Genomic DNA, 16,916 nt, shown 5'->3' on the forward strand with positions numbered 1-16,916 from the left:
GCCGTCTGTTGGAAGACACCACACACCACCGCAATCTGACCCAAGATGTTACCCCATGCTTTTCTTTAAGGAATGGCGGTCCCGAAGGCTTCGCCCCAATCCCGTCATCCGCTGAGCTGCCCTGCAAAGGGCAGCTGCACAGGAGGTACTTCCACGGAGTGGGTTTTCAGTTTTCTTTACATTTTTCGTTTGTTTTGCAGTGGCCAGAGTGCAAATCATGCCACTAACCTCTGAAGAAAAAAATAACCCAACTGCAGGATGATGTCCACAGACACATTTGGGCACTAGATATGGTTGGCCGTTGGCTCACAAGGAGCTCCTCTGCCATTTGACAGGTTTTATTGGGTCAAATGGTGGAATACCAAAAAAAAAAAAAAAAAATGCAATTTCAAACACATATATTAGCATCTTAAAATTAAACTTTACATTCCGTATATTTAAAGCTCTTTCTATCCACTGAATGACTGACATGAAAGATCGGTACCTTCCGGGTGATGTAGAAAGCTGAAATTTTACGTGCCGACTTTGAAGCTGATACACCGGTGGGGGGGGGGGGGGAGGAGGAAATCACAATCATCGGACAACATCCATAAATGAAAATGAACAAATGAAAAATAAATGGAGGTGAGCGACCCAAGGCAATGGGGAAACAGGGTAATTTTGCATGCCGATGGACATCGAAGCTGTTTAACGAGGAGGGGAAAAAAAAAAAAATCAACTGTCAATGAAAATACAAATAAATGAAGAAAAAAAAATGAAAAATCAAATGCGGGTAAGCAACCCGAGACAATGGGGAAAGACGGTTCGTATACTTACACAATGTGTGTAAGCATACCCCACAAGTACAGTGTACAATCAACACTGGGGGACACATGGAATATTTAATGATTTGTTTTTATTTGACTCCTGGATCATGCCCCAGTGATCATACAGGGGTTAGGGGAGGGGGGGGGGTGGAAGTGAAGAAAAAAAAAATTGCACCTGTGTCAGTGGTGCAGTTTAAAATTAATAAAGGTCTGTTTGAGTGCATGGGTATGTTGGCACATGTGGCGAAACTAAACATCAACTTGTGACTGGTGGCCTTACCTGGGACTTACGGACCGGATGAAATCAATCGTCAAACGTACCCACTGTTATTGGCACCGCATTCATATAAGAAAAGAAGAATGTAATTTAATTACAATGGACCAATCTGAAGGCAAAACTAGGGAGTTTATAGAACACCTTTCCCTGCGCTGTCTTGAGAAATGAGGATGTGGGAAGGATGTGAAGCTGAATGTTCGTAAACCGGATCAATGAGTCCCCTTTAAATACATGTATTCATTGATCAATGGAAATAAAGATGTTAAAATCCCTGCATGGAGGGTTCGAAAAGTGGTGGTTCTTCATTTTTTGTTAGGGTTACGGAAGGCAGGACATACCAAATATTGAAGCGGCTCCACTGCTTAAAATTTTACTTTAAATTTTATATTGGGTCATTCCCGATTGAACTTTTTGCCATCTTTCAACTTTTGCTTTCGGTGGGAAGTACGGGGATTTGCGATGACACACCATCGACTTCTCTCTGGTTACCTTTGTTATTGGACATGGCCTTGGGAAAAACGCCACAATAATGTGGAATGACACTCAAGCTACTAACTATATGCACCTTAACATGACGTTTTTTTTCCCAAAATGGAAAAAAGAAATTAAACATGGGAATCCTTTTTGGGTTTTTTTGAAGTCAATTCTGAAGCAACAATGGTGAAGCGAGTGCAAAGACAAGGAGAAGGCCTCTTACTTGTGCTACAATTAAGGGCTCTGAAGTGCCACAAGGAATTCCCTATCTCACCACCACTGGGAGCGGCACGCCACGCTACACATTTACGTAGAGAAGTTGCGTCGGCCCCACCTTTAGAACCCCCAGGGGAGGGGGGTGGGCAAACAAAGAAGCTACAACCTTTATCTTGACCCTTAATCCCCATTTAAAGTTTGGTTGAAATTTGATAAATAATGACAATGCATTGACCACAGACAGACACACCAATTGCATATGTTGGTGTGATGCATACATTATTGAGAGTCCCGGGGCCATATAACAGCACTTACCTGGGACCATCTACAAATTGCGTATGCGCCTACATAATGCACACGCATCACATGTCCAAGCTCATTTGCAGGAGCCCCAAGGGCCGTATAACCACACGTATGCGACCATCTATAAATTGTGCATGCATGTACATAAATGCACACGCATCGTGCAAACCCATAAAAATTGTGTTCCTGCTGTTAGGGTTAGCCTGACCCTTGACTTCTTCATACATTCAAGTGCATTGCTCCATTCCGAGTGGAGAAAGAAAAAGTTGAAGCGCTCTTCTACAGGGGCATATCATAGATATGAGGAATTAACCCATCTGTAAGGACAGGTTCTTTACTTGTACTGTTTCAAGTCGACCGGATGAAATCAATCGTCAAACGTACCCACTGTTATTGGCACCGCATTCATATAAGAAGAGAAGAATGTAATTTAATTACAATGGACCAATCTGAAGGCAAAACTAGGGAGTTTATAGAACACCTTTCCCTTGCGCTGTCTTGAGAAACGAGGATGTGGGAAGGGTCTATGAGCAGCAAATTTGATTGGGTGTGGTGACGTAAAATGCCACAACATTTTGTCCAAGTACTGCTAAAACGGAAGGTTTTTTTTTTGAAAGTGTTAAAAAGGTTGTGTTCAAGTATACAATTGAATTGAAATAAAAAATATTTTAAAGGTTGTAGGGAAAAAAAATTTTTTCACAAGTTTACCGTCGTTGTAGCAGCATCTTTACACCACTTTATTTAACACGTGAAATTAGTTATTCGTGCCTGTTCTTTGTGTCCTTTATGACGTCCTTAAAAACAGTAAGTTTCCTGTTTGGAATGACTTTCAATTTAGTTTGGCTGTGAAATGGCAGACAAATATCTCACTCCTCTCTGCACATTTGCGATCAGGATGAATTTAGAGCCAAAATGCTGCTAAACTACAGGTTCGTTTTCTGATTCATGTTCAAAATATAACATTCAATGGAAATAAAGATGTTCCTCGATCATAAACTGACGTTTTGACAGACAAAGTTAACCAATTGCTTTACCCCGCTTTTTGCTTCTCACATACAGAGTAATAAGTAGAAAGCCCAACTGTCCAAAGTCTTGTGCATCAGATTTGAGTTCTGGGAAAGGGGGAGGAGGGAAGGAATAAAGTGTCATGGCATTTATTTTGATCACTTGTGTACTTACCACACCCTCTGGGTCAACGAGTAGCAGATGCTTCACCTGCTGATTTTGCATTCCCGTGAGGACAAACTGCCCGTGTGTTGTCGTGCTCTCACGCACCAGGAAATCGCCATCTTTGCACAAGCGGCCCTCGGCCTCACGCCGACTCAAGCAGCCATGGAACCAGCTTTCTGCCCTGAGCTCCTTCTCCCTCGGAGGGCCTGGTGCAGGCGAGGTGCGAATGCCGTTGGTCGTAGGGCTTGAAGCCGTGAACGGTGTTGGAACAACGCCTTGTGTTTTTAGTGCATCTTCGAAGGGCTCTAAGCATGGAGATAGGACAGCAAGAGCTTATAGAAATCAAGCCGCAGGTTCATCACATAAAACAAACAGTAGAGGCAAGCAGTGCAAAAAAATATTTAAATGAGGAAGTTTACAAATTAATCAAATAACTCAAAACAAAAACCACAGCCACAGCCTGAATATGAAAATGGTATTTTTTACCGTTTCAATCTTTGTAATGAATTAACACAACTTGGCTGTTGCTATTGTTGCAGCCTCGGCATCACATGGTTGCAAAGCCAATGGACCGAAGGTATCTGGCAATGTCAAGCGGTCGCTCACAGAGATTATTTATTTTTTGTGGAAGTAAATTTAAAGGATTGTCTGTTGAGTGAATGCAAAGTGTGGAGAGGAGGTGAGCCATGGTGTGTGGGGCAGTGTTGTATTGTGTGAATGTATTTTTGTTGTTTCTTTCTGCAAAGTGAATCCTATGTTAATAGTTATACGGTATAAATATCTTACTCATATCGAAGGCATCACGTGGCTGTTGCGATGCAACTTGCATTCCCAACACTTCTCCAGCCACAACCGGCAACCGTGTGTTCACATATGTGTGTTGCACACCACCCTGGCCACCCGGAGATTGTACCGTCTTTCTGGAAGGTTGGGCAACTTCTAGTCGGGGGGTGTTTTTCCCTCCCCCAAAAGTCAGCAGGGGATGGGAAGAGGAGGGGAGAGGGAGACAAGGAAGCCAAAATCTAATTGAAGTCTCAAACCCACCAAATGCAGGACATAAATAAACAGTGGAACATTGTTTAAAAGCTAATCAAGGATCAAGTAGAGGCTACTTGACCCAATATGTGTGCCACTTACCCATCTGATCACTCCTATGCATCACAGGTAGTGCATCATTAATCATAGATTCACCTCCAAGCAAGGAATTTGGCCAAGACGACTCATTTTCCTTTTCCACACCCAAAAGATAGTGTGGCGTCTTTAATATCTACAGCCTAAAAGTAAAAATAGACAACCAGCTTTCATCCCCAAAAGGCAGCATACTCTGCGATGCAGCACAAGACTGATAGTTTTTGGTTATGCCTAACCTTGCCAGGAATCAAACTTGCATGAGACATTAATATATAAACACCGAGAGAAAAGCAGAGCAACGATGGAAGGGAAACAAACAGTCATCATGCAAATGTAACAGAGGACATTTTAAAAGTGGGGACAAAGGGCTGGTGGTGAGCAGAAAGTTTAAATATGGCAATGGCAAACTGAACAGTCTGCTTTAAAAGAGCCAGACTAGGTGACGTGTATATGGATCTCCAAAGATGGCTTTTTCAGCATTTGGTGAGGAAGCCAGGGCAGTAGAAGAGGAGCAAGTTGAAGAGAAATGGGCATAACCAGGCTCATCAAGATATTTGGTCCATTTGTGGATATGTGAGATGGAAAGCCAAATGAGTAAAGTTTGTGGCCTTGCAGGAGGATTTGGTTGTGACATAATCGTCACTGGTTATGAAATCAAGCCCCAGCCAGCATGGTCGTGGTTGAAGTCACCACAGTTTGGAAACATTTTGAGTGAAGACAGCAAATGTAGGTCCAGCTGAAGGAGCACTAGACCACACAAATGACTTGTGGAGCCAGTGCTACCCCATATCGGTAGGCCAGAGAATGTAGAAAGAATCAAGACTTTAGACAGCAACAAGTTTATGACATTTACCAACTTTCATTAATGTCATTACCTTTTTATACCCGTGGGTTGTGGAAAGTGAATTTTCTTCTCACCTCCAGGTCTACCACCTCTCAGCCACACTCTTTCAGTGCAGTAGGCCATCACACGTGTTTTAATTTTATTTTTAAAGCCATTGAATAGACACCATGCTGATTCTCATGACGATCAATGAGTAGACAATGACAAGGCCAAGGAAAAACATTTCCATTTTCTATTTTAGGCCAGTTAAAATCTAAGATCCAGTTTTTGGAAAAAGATCTCATGGCCAGTTTAAAAAAAAAAATTATTTCATTTTAAAGTGGGTGGGGAGATGTACACAGGTATTTACATCGAGCAACAACACGTGCATACAAGACTCATATGACCATGAAATTGTAATCAACGTGGAATAACAGACAGTGCCGATTGTAAACACATTCCTCCCAGATGTTCCTGACACTAATCATTCTTCCCAACCCTCTCTCAGCAACATTCATCTTTTTAAAAAAAACTAGTCCTGACTCGATGCAAGAGTTTATGAATCACCATTCAACCCTTTGGACTTTCTCTTGGAGTAACCTTTGCTAATATCTGGCTTTTCCAAAATTAGTGTTCATCATATTGTTACGTGGAAAAAGGGGGTGGGGTGGGGGATCTAATAGCAAGAATATGTTAATAATTTGTCTTGGTCTGTATCCTCGATTAGAGTGGAATTAAACCTGCATAGGGGATGTCAAAGGTAAGTGGTACTTAATTTGTGGACCGAGGTGGTGGTGATTGTAATCTTAGCGCAGAATCGGGTATATAATGAGTACAGGGAGTCCCCAGTTGACGAACGTGTTCATGAAAATGTGTGAAGCTGAATGTTCGTAAACCGGATCAATGAGTCCCCTTGAAATAAATGTATTCAGTGATTCATTGGTTCCCGAACACAAATTAAGCCATTTTGTCGTTTTTTTCTTTTTAATATAAAAACGTTATGAAATGTAATTTTAAAATCAACAAGTCTGGAGACGGCGATGGTTCACGAGCAATGTACACGGTTCGCGGTTTGTTTGTTTTTTGACCTTCGAGGGGACGCCACGGGCAAACTGGCGGGAATCGGGAAAAACGTAAATGATGAAAGTTGTAGTACTCGAAGAGCACTACTTGCATACCAAGTTTCATTCGAAACAGTTGAAAACCCAAGGAGCTCGATGCCCAATTTATTGATTTTTTTGACATTTTCTAAGTTCGTGACCTTGTGACCTTGACCTTGGGACGAAAATGAAAAATCGAGCTCCGTGGGGCCATGCAGGTGCCATTGGGCTAACCAAATACCGAAACTCCTGCCAGATTCGACAAACCCCCTCGGAGAAGATATAACTTGAAATCGGCTACCCCCTAAAAACACGTTTTTTTGGGAGTGGCTCCGCCCATAATGGACGCAGCACGCCCATTCTCCGGAAAACACAACTAGATCATGATACAAACCTCCCACCCAAATTTTTATCAGGATCGGATCAAAACCCACGGAGCTATGCTCAGGACAGACAGACAGAGAGAGACAGACACACACCCATAACGAATATAGTGGTCACTTACTGACTCGTGAACCAAAAATAAATAAGCTGATGCTATAAATACATGTAGTAATAGTAATAAAGTCTAAAAAGCAGTCTTTTCACCATGGTCACTGGTGCTACTTTCTTTATGCTTATCAGTCATTGCTAATCGTTATTATGGCAAAAAAAAAAATGTAATAATGCTCAAGAGATGCCTAAGCACGCCTGCCGAAACAACACAACATTTGTCCGTACATATCACTTTTGGGTAATCGTCAGACAGGGCAGTTGGGGGGTGGTCAACGTGTATAAATGCAGTACAGTATGGTGCCACCAAAAGGACCAGATACATCATGGGAACATGAATGAATCCCTGCACCCCGCCCAAGCAATGGTCGTTTCCCCACATTCAAGCATCTGATTTCCTGTGAGCTCAGCGCAGTACGTTTTAAAAACGAATTAAATCCTTGTTTTTTTTTTCTTGTAAAACGTTCTTAAATCAAGAATGAATAAATTAGGGTTGATCAAACGTGTGTAGTGTAAGGGGCGACAAGAGAGAACGAGCTAGTTAGAGGGGGCAGGGCGAAGTGCAGCAGGTAGCAGTCTCTTGTGCTTGTGAGGATCCCCGTGGAGAGAATGGCGTGTGAAATGGCAGAAGATTGTTGGACCGAAGCCTGTGAATGGGTAATTAACTCTCGAGGTCTGATTTCCTGCATTTAGCACTCAGCACTTTATGTTCAAAAAAGTCTGGTTCGTGTGAATGGATCGAACGTTCGAAAGACGGAAACACAGTTATAAAGTATCATGTTCGGAAACCAGGGACTCCCTGCACTGTGTGAGACCTACTACACAGCAAGGATAGGTGGAGGGTTTGTGGGTACAAAGGCACATGAAAAGTGCTTCACGTTTTCAATGGACATTATCACAGGCCATTTGGCCAAAGACAGCAGGCGACGGTGGTGTCGTGAGCGGTGGAACCCTGGAGAGGGGCAGGATGCTTTTGTGGCGGTGCCACCCTCTGGCAGCAGGTGGCCAAAGACCCACAGTGCTGAAAGGTGACTCCTAAGGTTCAAAGAGCTGCATATGTGTATGCGCAGGATAGAGATCACCAGAGTGCTTCAAATTGCGCTTCCAGTGCAGTTGTGAACAAGTACAGAACAGTAGGTTCGAGATCAAGAAGAGATCGCGTATCATCTCTCACCTTTTTGTCGTTTGTTTAAATATGGCAGAAGATTTAAATAAACCAGGAAATCGCCATCTTTGCACAAACAGTAGTTCAAAAATCAATTTAATTAGTGCAGGTGGTGGTGTGGTGGTGTGGATGCAACAGTGAATGCAAGAATTAGAAGTAGCTGGAAGAAGTTTAGGGAGTTGTTACCTTTAGTGACATCAAAAGGAAAACTTTATGCGGCTTGCGTTAGAAGTGTGATGTTGTACGGCAGTGAAACATGGGTGATCAAAAGGGAGGATGAGCAGAGGTGTGAACGAAATGAAATGGGTATGGTGAGGTGGATGTGGGACGTTACACTGAAGGATAGGAAATCAAATGTGGAATTAAGAAATAGGTTAGGTATAGAAAGCATTAGTGAGGTTATCCATAGGAATAGGTTGAGATGGTTCGAACATGTGGAAAGGATGTGGGTGGGTAAGTTGTGTGAGGAAGTGTATAAATACGAATGTGAATGGAAGGAGACCGAGAGGCCATCCGAGAAAAACACGAGATGTGTTTATGAGAGATGGTCGTAGAGTGAAAGGCCTAGCAAGGAATCGTGCAGCCTGGAAAGCAGCCATTGAGATGAACCACGGCTTACACATGCAAGCATGGAAACGGCTGTAAAACGATGATGACGGCGACTGTTTTGTGGTTTGTGGGAGAAAGACCAGAAATGAGTGCATCCCCTCATCACCATCCTTTCAACCCGTGCCAACCCTGTGAAATATACTAGCCTGCACAACCACGGGTCATCCTGCAATCAAGACCAGCTCATGCCAGCTCAAGTTTTCGCCTGTTTGCCCCTTTGTTTTGGTTGTTCCCAGTAATTTGGTGCCTTAGCAGGGTTTAGTTCTGGTCCTGTAATAAGTAAGTGTATTCCTTGTGTGTCTGTTCACCAGATCTGTTTTGATTATTTTGAGTGTTGTGTCTTTCTTATCCCCCGTATTGCTTTTATAATAAACCATTACTGACAAAGACACATCTTCCCACCTTCTTACCTTCCTGTGCATGCGCAACCACCAGCTTCGGTTAGCATTTGAACAATCCGTGGGGACTTTGAATCGGTAAATGAACACAGTGTTAATTTATAAAAAGAACGCAGTGTGAATTCAGAGAGATGGTTTCGTCATTTGCGAGGGTCAAAAAAGATCACTTGGCATGATGGGAAATGCGAGTCCGACATGACAATATCAAATCTGTATGACATTTTCATTGATTGAGGTTGATCAACACAAAGGATAAATAAAAGACTACCATCGCCTTGTGAATTTGTCGAACATTGCTTGACTACATTATGATGTGAGATGCATCTTCTTCTGGTAGACTGTTTTCTAAATAACCCCAATTTTTTGGTGCAACTAATTTTTGTCTGTTTTCAATTGATGCAAGTCTCAGATCCCATGTATAAAAGGATGTTGTGTCAGTAAAGTGTAGACAAGTCTGAAGACGACGATGGTTCATGAGCGGTATTTGACGATGTAGATTGTTTCAGAAGTCAAGGATGAGACAATGTGATGATGTTTGACCAAGTTATAAAAATAATCAACATGATGTAGTACGAGTGACAGGTTATTAGCTGCAAAATGTCAAAAACCCGGTTTCGTTCAACAACTTTCAAAATTTGACCTTTGCATCACCTTTAAAGGTCACAAAACAATGTTGTGGACATTAAACTAAGGAAACAGGATTCGTGCTATAGCTTAATGGAGTTAGTTCATCGAAGAAGGTGAAAACCCGGTTCGATTCCCACAACTTTGAAAATTTGACCTTTGTGAACTTTAAAGGTCAAAGGTCAAGGATTATGACCTTTGGTGCAAAACTTCCTCTCGAACATTCCAGGAACAATATAACGTCATATTAGGTCATGTAGAGGTGGGTCGGTTCGTTCAGTTTTGTTGTGCAGATCACCAATCTAAACGAAATTCACCCTGTACATTCATGAGAACACACCATTGAAATTCCTACTTGTTTCCATATGCACAAGTTGAGACACCCACAGTTATTACCATTTGAAATTACCGCCGTGAAGTGGGCGTGGCATGCTTGTAATCGCGGAGGAAACGACCAGGTAACAACAAATGAAAATGGCGGCGCCCATGGTTGTCGTGTGATTGAGTGATTTTCGGTCTTTCAACAACCAAATATGCGTTGTTTCATATACTTGGGCAGGGAGGATGAGAAAGTGACGCAATTCACAGATAAGAGCTGGCGTAAGGTATGCGAGTGTGCGAAGGCTTGGTGCGACGCTGCAGATAGTGAAACTATCAACAAATGCCGTTTGCTGGCTGATCAAATAATGAAACTGCTGCCAATGACTGATCCTCCTGCGGATGCCGGCTGTCACCGGTTCTGCTATGCGTCGTTTTGTAACAAGGATCATATAAAACGCGCTGAAGCCAGGAAAAGGAAATCAGAAGCCAGCACGACTGCAGTTTCTGCTGGAGCCAGTGAGGTGGTGGGCGGACTAGAAGAAGAGGGGCACTCATACCACAAAATACGTAGAAAATCCCTCAGAACCTCTGTAGAAAGGGTGGCTGGCAAATCAGCTGGTGTACTGCCAAGAATGTGTCATATGCCAGAAAAAAAGACAAATTCATCCGTGTCAAAGGAAAATCTCAACGTGATCAGTTGTCCCTGGCAGAAACACAGGATGGAGGAAAGCTGAAGGAAACTGCTGAGCAGAGGAGAGATGAACGTGATGTGAGAATAATGACAACTATAAAGGATAAAGACTGTGTGGCGCTGGCAGTTTGTTATCACCGTAAATGTTATTACGAGTATGTGAATGACACATACCACAGACAGAGTCAAAGTAAACTCCAAACTCAGAAAGTGAACCATGACTCACCATTTGACATTTTCTGTGATAAAGTAATCCAGGTAAGACTCATTGATGGAAAGCAATCTAAACATATGAAGAAGTTGTTTGAGATGTTCAATGACCTACTCAGAGTATGCGAAGGTCAGGATAAGGCCAACTACCAGGCAACAAGACTGAAGAAAAGACTGCAGGAACGGTACCCAGACATGATTTTCTATCGTCCACCAAAAATGTCTGAGAGCGAAGTGGTGTACATGAAGGACATTGATATTGGTTCCATTGCTCAGGCTGCTGTTGTAGACAGTCGCTCTACAACAGAAACAGAGTCAACTACAGAGGATGAAGCCAGCCAGGGTCCAGAGCAGGGTGACTCAGACCTCAATTTACATGTCCTATACTCGGGAGCACTCATGGTGAGGGATGACCTGAACAAACACCAAAGTGTGGACATTACATGGCCCGACTTGGAAATGGTGGAGCTGGCACTAGAGCTTATACGGGCACCTCGTACTTTGAACTGGCCGAAACACCTTGCGATCATGAGAGCGTCAATGCCCTGGTACTTTGTGTATGATCACCTAAACTATGCAAGGTACTTACCCGTTTACTGGCTGGAAATGGCCGGGCGAGAGCACTCCCACCCAGACACCTATCAAGCGTTCATGGACGGCAAATGGACTGCCCAGCGGCATACTCGTTATGGATTTAGTAGTGTTGCGTGTGATCAGATCATAGAGCAGACTTTAAATAGGGACACAGCAAGACCAGTGGAGGCATCATTGGTTACACTCAAAAAAGCAGAGTTGTGAAGAAGTGGATCCTGTCCCAACCAGCACGTGCGGAAATCGCAAGGAAATGTGAGTCCATGGCGGGTATCCATGACGAGCCCCGAACGAGAAAGGATTTGAATGTGTCGAGCTCGAAGAAGAACGAAGCAGTGGTGGTACAAGTGATGGACACAGTACTTCAAATGATTAAGCCTTTCTCTGGCGCTCACCTTGAACTCGTCATAGTTCAGGTGTCATCGCACCGCCAGCTACTTCCGCGGACTTGATGAACGCGTATGTCAAGGGAGAGAATGCTGTCGTGCAATTCATGCGTGATCGGCTTCTCTCGGGTGAGGTCCCATTCTTCAGTCCGATTTTGAAGGCCAAATTGGCAACTTTCTCGAAAGCGCGAGGCAAGTCGGCGACTCCCCACCAGCAGACGCCGAAGGATGAAATTGCGAATGAACGTCGTCTTTTCACACGACTGCTGTTGATTGGCGAGTAAAGCAATGTAACACTCCACAATCTGCTCGCATACCCACTGGTGAACATATCTTTCCCACTGGCATCCGGTGATGGTTCGATTGCTAAGACGGACAAAGCCAAACTCCGCAACCATATACTGAAACTGTGGCCCGATTGCCGTGTGGACGCTCAGCCTGTCCAAGGTGCAACGATTGTGGATGGAATGGCCGTTATTCAGGCGGTAAAGGCTGGTTCACTGCCTAACACTTTCGGCAAACTGGAAGAGATGGTGCTGAACATCGTAGTGGCCAAAGCACGACATAACCAATCTTTGAGACTGGACGTGGTGTTTGATACTTACCCAAGTATCAGCATCAAGTGCCTGGAGCATGCCAGACGAGCGGGCAAGGTGGGCGATCTTCAGGTGCGAACCATCTACGGACGTGATCAAGCCCTTCCAAAACAGTGGGCCAATTATCTCCTGAGCCGAGCCAACAAGGAGGCGTTGATAGAGTTCATCGTCGAATCGTGGACGAGAAACATCTCTCCATCAAAACTGGGCGACATGCTGTTGTACGTCAGTCATGCCGGCAAATGTGAGAAAATCAAGGCGTCGAATGGTGTCATGACTGTCGTCAGTACCTGAACGTGAATGTGACCATGAGGAAGCTGACACGAAGCTCCTGCTACATGCCGCTCACGCGGGACAGAATGAAGAGTCGGTGCGCATAGAAAGTGTCGACACCGATGTGTTTGTGTTGGCATTGGCTCACTCGAACTCGATTCGGGCGCGAAATTTCCATTTGGTCACAGGAAGTCCCAAGGACATTATCGTTGTTGACATTAGGAAGCTGAGTAATGCCCTGGAAAGTTCTGTCTGCGATGCGTTGATAGGTTTGCACAATTTCACGGGAAGTGATACCACCAGTGCATTCCACGGTAAGGGCAAAACAAGGCCATTTGACTTGATGATGAAGGGTCCCCATCTCATCACCTGTTTCAGGAGCATTGGTCGAGCATTCACGCTAGATCAGCATATCATTCATGACCTGGAACAATTCGTCTGCGCCATGTACAATCAGCTGACCATGAAGAGTGTGGATGAGGCTCGCGACAAGCTATTCTGCAGCCAGTCGCTGGGAGAACAGAAGTTGCCGCATTGCAAAAGAGTGAACTATCAGTCTGCGATCCATCACCGCGCGACTGAGAGGTTTATAGAAGCCCCTTCTCCTACATTTCACGGATGGGTGGAACGCAACGGAGCACTGACTGTTCACTGGCTGAGCAAACCACCAGCGCCGAAGGAACTGTTAGAGGCGACGAAATGTAATTGCAAGAAGATGAAATGCAAGACCAACCAGTGTTCTTGCCGGTCAAAAGGACTGTCCTGCACAGAGTGCTGTGGATGTCAAAACTGCGCTAACGATGAACAGACCCGTGCAGAAATGGAACTTATGGATGATGAAAGCGGAACTGACGATGATTCCGACGACGAACTGTGAATGCGGGTGTCACACTGCTTTTGCTGTGGTGATCTACCACACAGTAGTATTCAGGTTGGTTAGCATGTAATAGTGGACTTGAGTATTGTAATAACAGCAGTCAAGAGCCAAGTTCAGCAACCGCTTCAGAGCAAGAAATACTGGAGTTCTAATACAGTAATCCTCTTGTGGTGGTTCTACTTTTCATCAGGCTGAGTCGCGCAGTCTCTTTGTCTTTGATTTAATCTGTAAGAGCCAATGTGACTGCCTTTAATAGGTGCTGTAACTGTCTTTAATAGTCAATGTAACAACCTTTAATAAGTGCTGTAACTGTCTTTAATAGTCAATGTAACTACCTTTAATAGCCAGTGCGGCTGCCTTTTTAGCAAAAAGTTGCCTTGGTCAACTCGAAGGCCTGTCTGGTCAGTCCAGACGTTTTTGGCCGGTAAAAATATGTAACTACTTCAGTTTACGACCTTTAATTATAAACAGCTTTAATAACAGTGAATAGGGTTTTCTTTGATAAGATATAACTCTGTATAAACATATTGTATAATTTTAAGACCTCACAAGAGTTTTCTTTGACATACATATCAGTCTAACCTTGATTCTTCATTTCTGTGTCAAAATCGTGCTTTAATGTTCGGTGTATCTTTAATTGCCAAAAATGACCAATTGTGTCACATCCTCGACGTGGAAACAAGTGGATTTGGACTCAGCGTCTAAAATTCTTTAAGTATGCCAAATTTCATCCAGATTGGTGATCTGCACAACGAAAATCATTTTCTGAAGGTAATAGCGAGTACCTCCACATGGTCTATATAGGCTATATGGCATTTCACACTCCTCGGATTATCCATACTTTGATGAAATCAGCGTAAAAACAAACTTGAAGGGGGCGCCACGGGCAAGGTGTTCGAAATAGAGAAAAATGGTTTCAAGACTTTAGGGTTGGAATGATCTCAAGATTATGCATAAAAAAATATTGTCATCCTAGCTCTCAAAGTTTGGGCGGTCGTCTGATTTTTATGTCAAAATTCGAAACTTTCTAAGTTCATAACCTTGTGACCTTGACCTTGGGACTAAAATGAAAAATCGAGCTTCATGGGGCTATGCAGGTGCCATTGGGCTAACCAAACACCAAAACCCCTGCCAGATTCGACAACCCCCTCGGAGAAGATGGATTTTTACGTCAAAATCGCAATTTTCTAAGTTTGTGACCTTGTGACCTTGACCTTGGGACGAAAATGAAAAATCGAGTTCTGTGGGGCTATGCAGGTGCCATTGGGCTAACCAAATACCGAAACCCCTGCCAGATTCGACAAACCCCCTCGGAGAAGATGCAAATTGAAATCGGCTACCCCCTAAAAACACATGGTTTTTGGGCGTGGCTCCACCTATAATGTGCGGACCACGACCATTTTCAGGAAAACACAACTAGATCATGAGATAAACCTCCCACCAAAATTTCATCAGGATCGGATCAAAACCCACGGAGCTATGCTCGGGACAGACAGAGAGACATACACACAACAATAACGAATATAGTGGTCACTTATATTTTTCGTGAAAATATTTTTTCGTGAACCAAAAAAGCATGCATTGGGCTCCTATTTTTTTTTGAAAACTTTTGAAATGTCCTAATGATGCTGTTACCTCCACCACCAAAGGTGGACAAAGGTTAGGTTTTCACCCGTTTGTCTGTGTGTGAGCAGGATATCGTAAGTTATGGACGGATTTGGACGAAACCTAGTGGATGAGTTGGATAGGTGACAATAACAAGCCGATTAGATTTTGGTTACGGTCAGGACGCAGATCCAGCCTATCAGTGGGATACAAAACGTAAAATGTTCAGCCTGGTGGAGGTATGCGCTCTACCGAGTGCCATACTAGTTGACCCGCACACACGAAACGAAAAGTGGGGTTAAGCAAACGTTCCCCAAGCTTTGGTGATACCAGCGTGTTCACGAATAATTGACGTCACATGTGCCTGGTGCTTAATGGTTCAGGTGGTGGGCTTGGGATCCTATGATCCAGAGTTCAAATCCCCCTTGGCTGTTAAATTAATGCTAGATGGGGTTGACTCTGCCCGTCATCCTTCCGAGGTCGGCAAAATGAGTGCCAGTTTTCTGGTATCCTGTGGCGGAGCGGTGACCCATCCAGGATTGTGCCCAATAGCCAAGAAGACTGCAAAGGCAGCACCAATGCTCTGCAGAGAGTATGGTCCCAATGGATGTCACATGGTCTGGCAGCCATATTGGATTGAGCGAAAATCTTAAATAAAAAAAAAAAAATATATATATATATATATATATATATATATATATATATATATATATATTCTCTTGAACCGCTTCATCAATCAATGTGAAACTTCACAATTATGATCCAGTCGTGATGGAGAATATCTGTTTTAAATTTCAACCTCATCAGATGCATGGTCTGGCAGCCAGAATTAATTTTTTTGAATCTGGGTTCTTTTTGTTGTTTATTTTTTTGAATTAGGCTCACTTGGCTGCACCTGGATTGGTTTGAGGGTAGAGCAACAGCAGCTGAAATGCGAATCCTATCCAGGTTCCTCCTGATGACTTCATCTTTGCTTTTTTGTTTGTTCAGGTTCCTTCTGATGACTCGAATGCAGTACTGCACCTCATGAGTCAGGGTCAAGTGTCAGATCAAAGCAGAACGTCTTGGTACCCGGTCAGCTATTGCCAGCAGTTATAAAGTAGCAGTTCTTGTTATATCTATTATTAATTACGTAACACACCAAAACACAAACACCACATAAAACAAGTCCTGGTTATGATCTGTAATCTGATTGCTTTTTTTTGTTCTTTATGTAATAAATACATGTATACATTCCTTCCAAAGGTCAAAAGTTTGTTACCATGAAGACATAATCGAGGCACATCAGGAGCAGCTGAATTAGCCATTAGATCAATAATAAAGTCAGCCTGGATTAAGTAAAGACATCTAGGTGGTATCATGAAGCAAAGAAACATTCCATCACCTGTAAAAACGAATTTATAAAGCCTGCATGAGACGGGAATTGATGTATGGAAGCGAAACGTTGGTAATACGGATCGAAGATGTAAAAATAATGGAAAGAACAGAGATGATAATGATACGATTGATGAATGGATCCTCCATATTTTTACCTCCACCACTGAAGGTGAAGGAGGTTATGTTTTCACTCCTCTCTGTCTATTTGTTTGGTTGTCTGTGTACAGGATATCTCAAAAGGTTGTGGACAGATCCGGATGAAATTTGGTGGACATGTTGGGTGTGTGACATGGAAGAAATGATTCGATTTTGGTGAAGATCTGTGTACGCAAATTATTTAATTTTAAAAAGTGATTTTTCACCATTGAGAGATGGGGCCAAAAACGATATATAGCACGACA

At 43.3% G+C, this 16,916-nt stretch overlaps 1 protein-coding gene across 4 annotated transcripts in view; it reads right to left on the bottom strand.

The window, feature by feature from the left end:
- Positions 1-16,916, bottom strand: part of SHC1 (SHC adaptor protein 1) — a 124,116-nt gene that overhangs the window by 7,937 nt on the left and 99,263 nt on the right. For all 4 annotated transcript variants that reach the window (XM_085891514.1, XM_085891515.1, XM_085891512.1 and 1 more), the window contains 2 exons: positions 4,033-4,185; positions 3,256-3,551 (listed from right to left, as the gene is read on the bottom strand). In XM_085891514.1, the coding sequence (XP_085747640.1) occupies positions 3,256-3,551; positions 4,033-4,185 (449 nt within the window). The remainder of the gene's footprint in view (positions 1-3,255; positions 3,552-4,032; positions 4,186-16,916) is intronic.

Source organism: Eptatretus burgeri, chromosome 8 (genome assembly GCF_056783735.1).
Source record: "Eptatretus burgeri isolate ZD-2024b chromosome 8, Ebu_testis_v1, whole genome shotgun sequence".
Classification (NCBI taxonomy): Eukaryota; Metazoa; Chordata; class Myxini; order Myxiniformes; family Myxinidae; genus Eptatretus; species Eptatretus burgeri.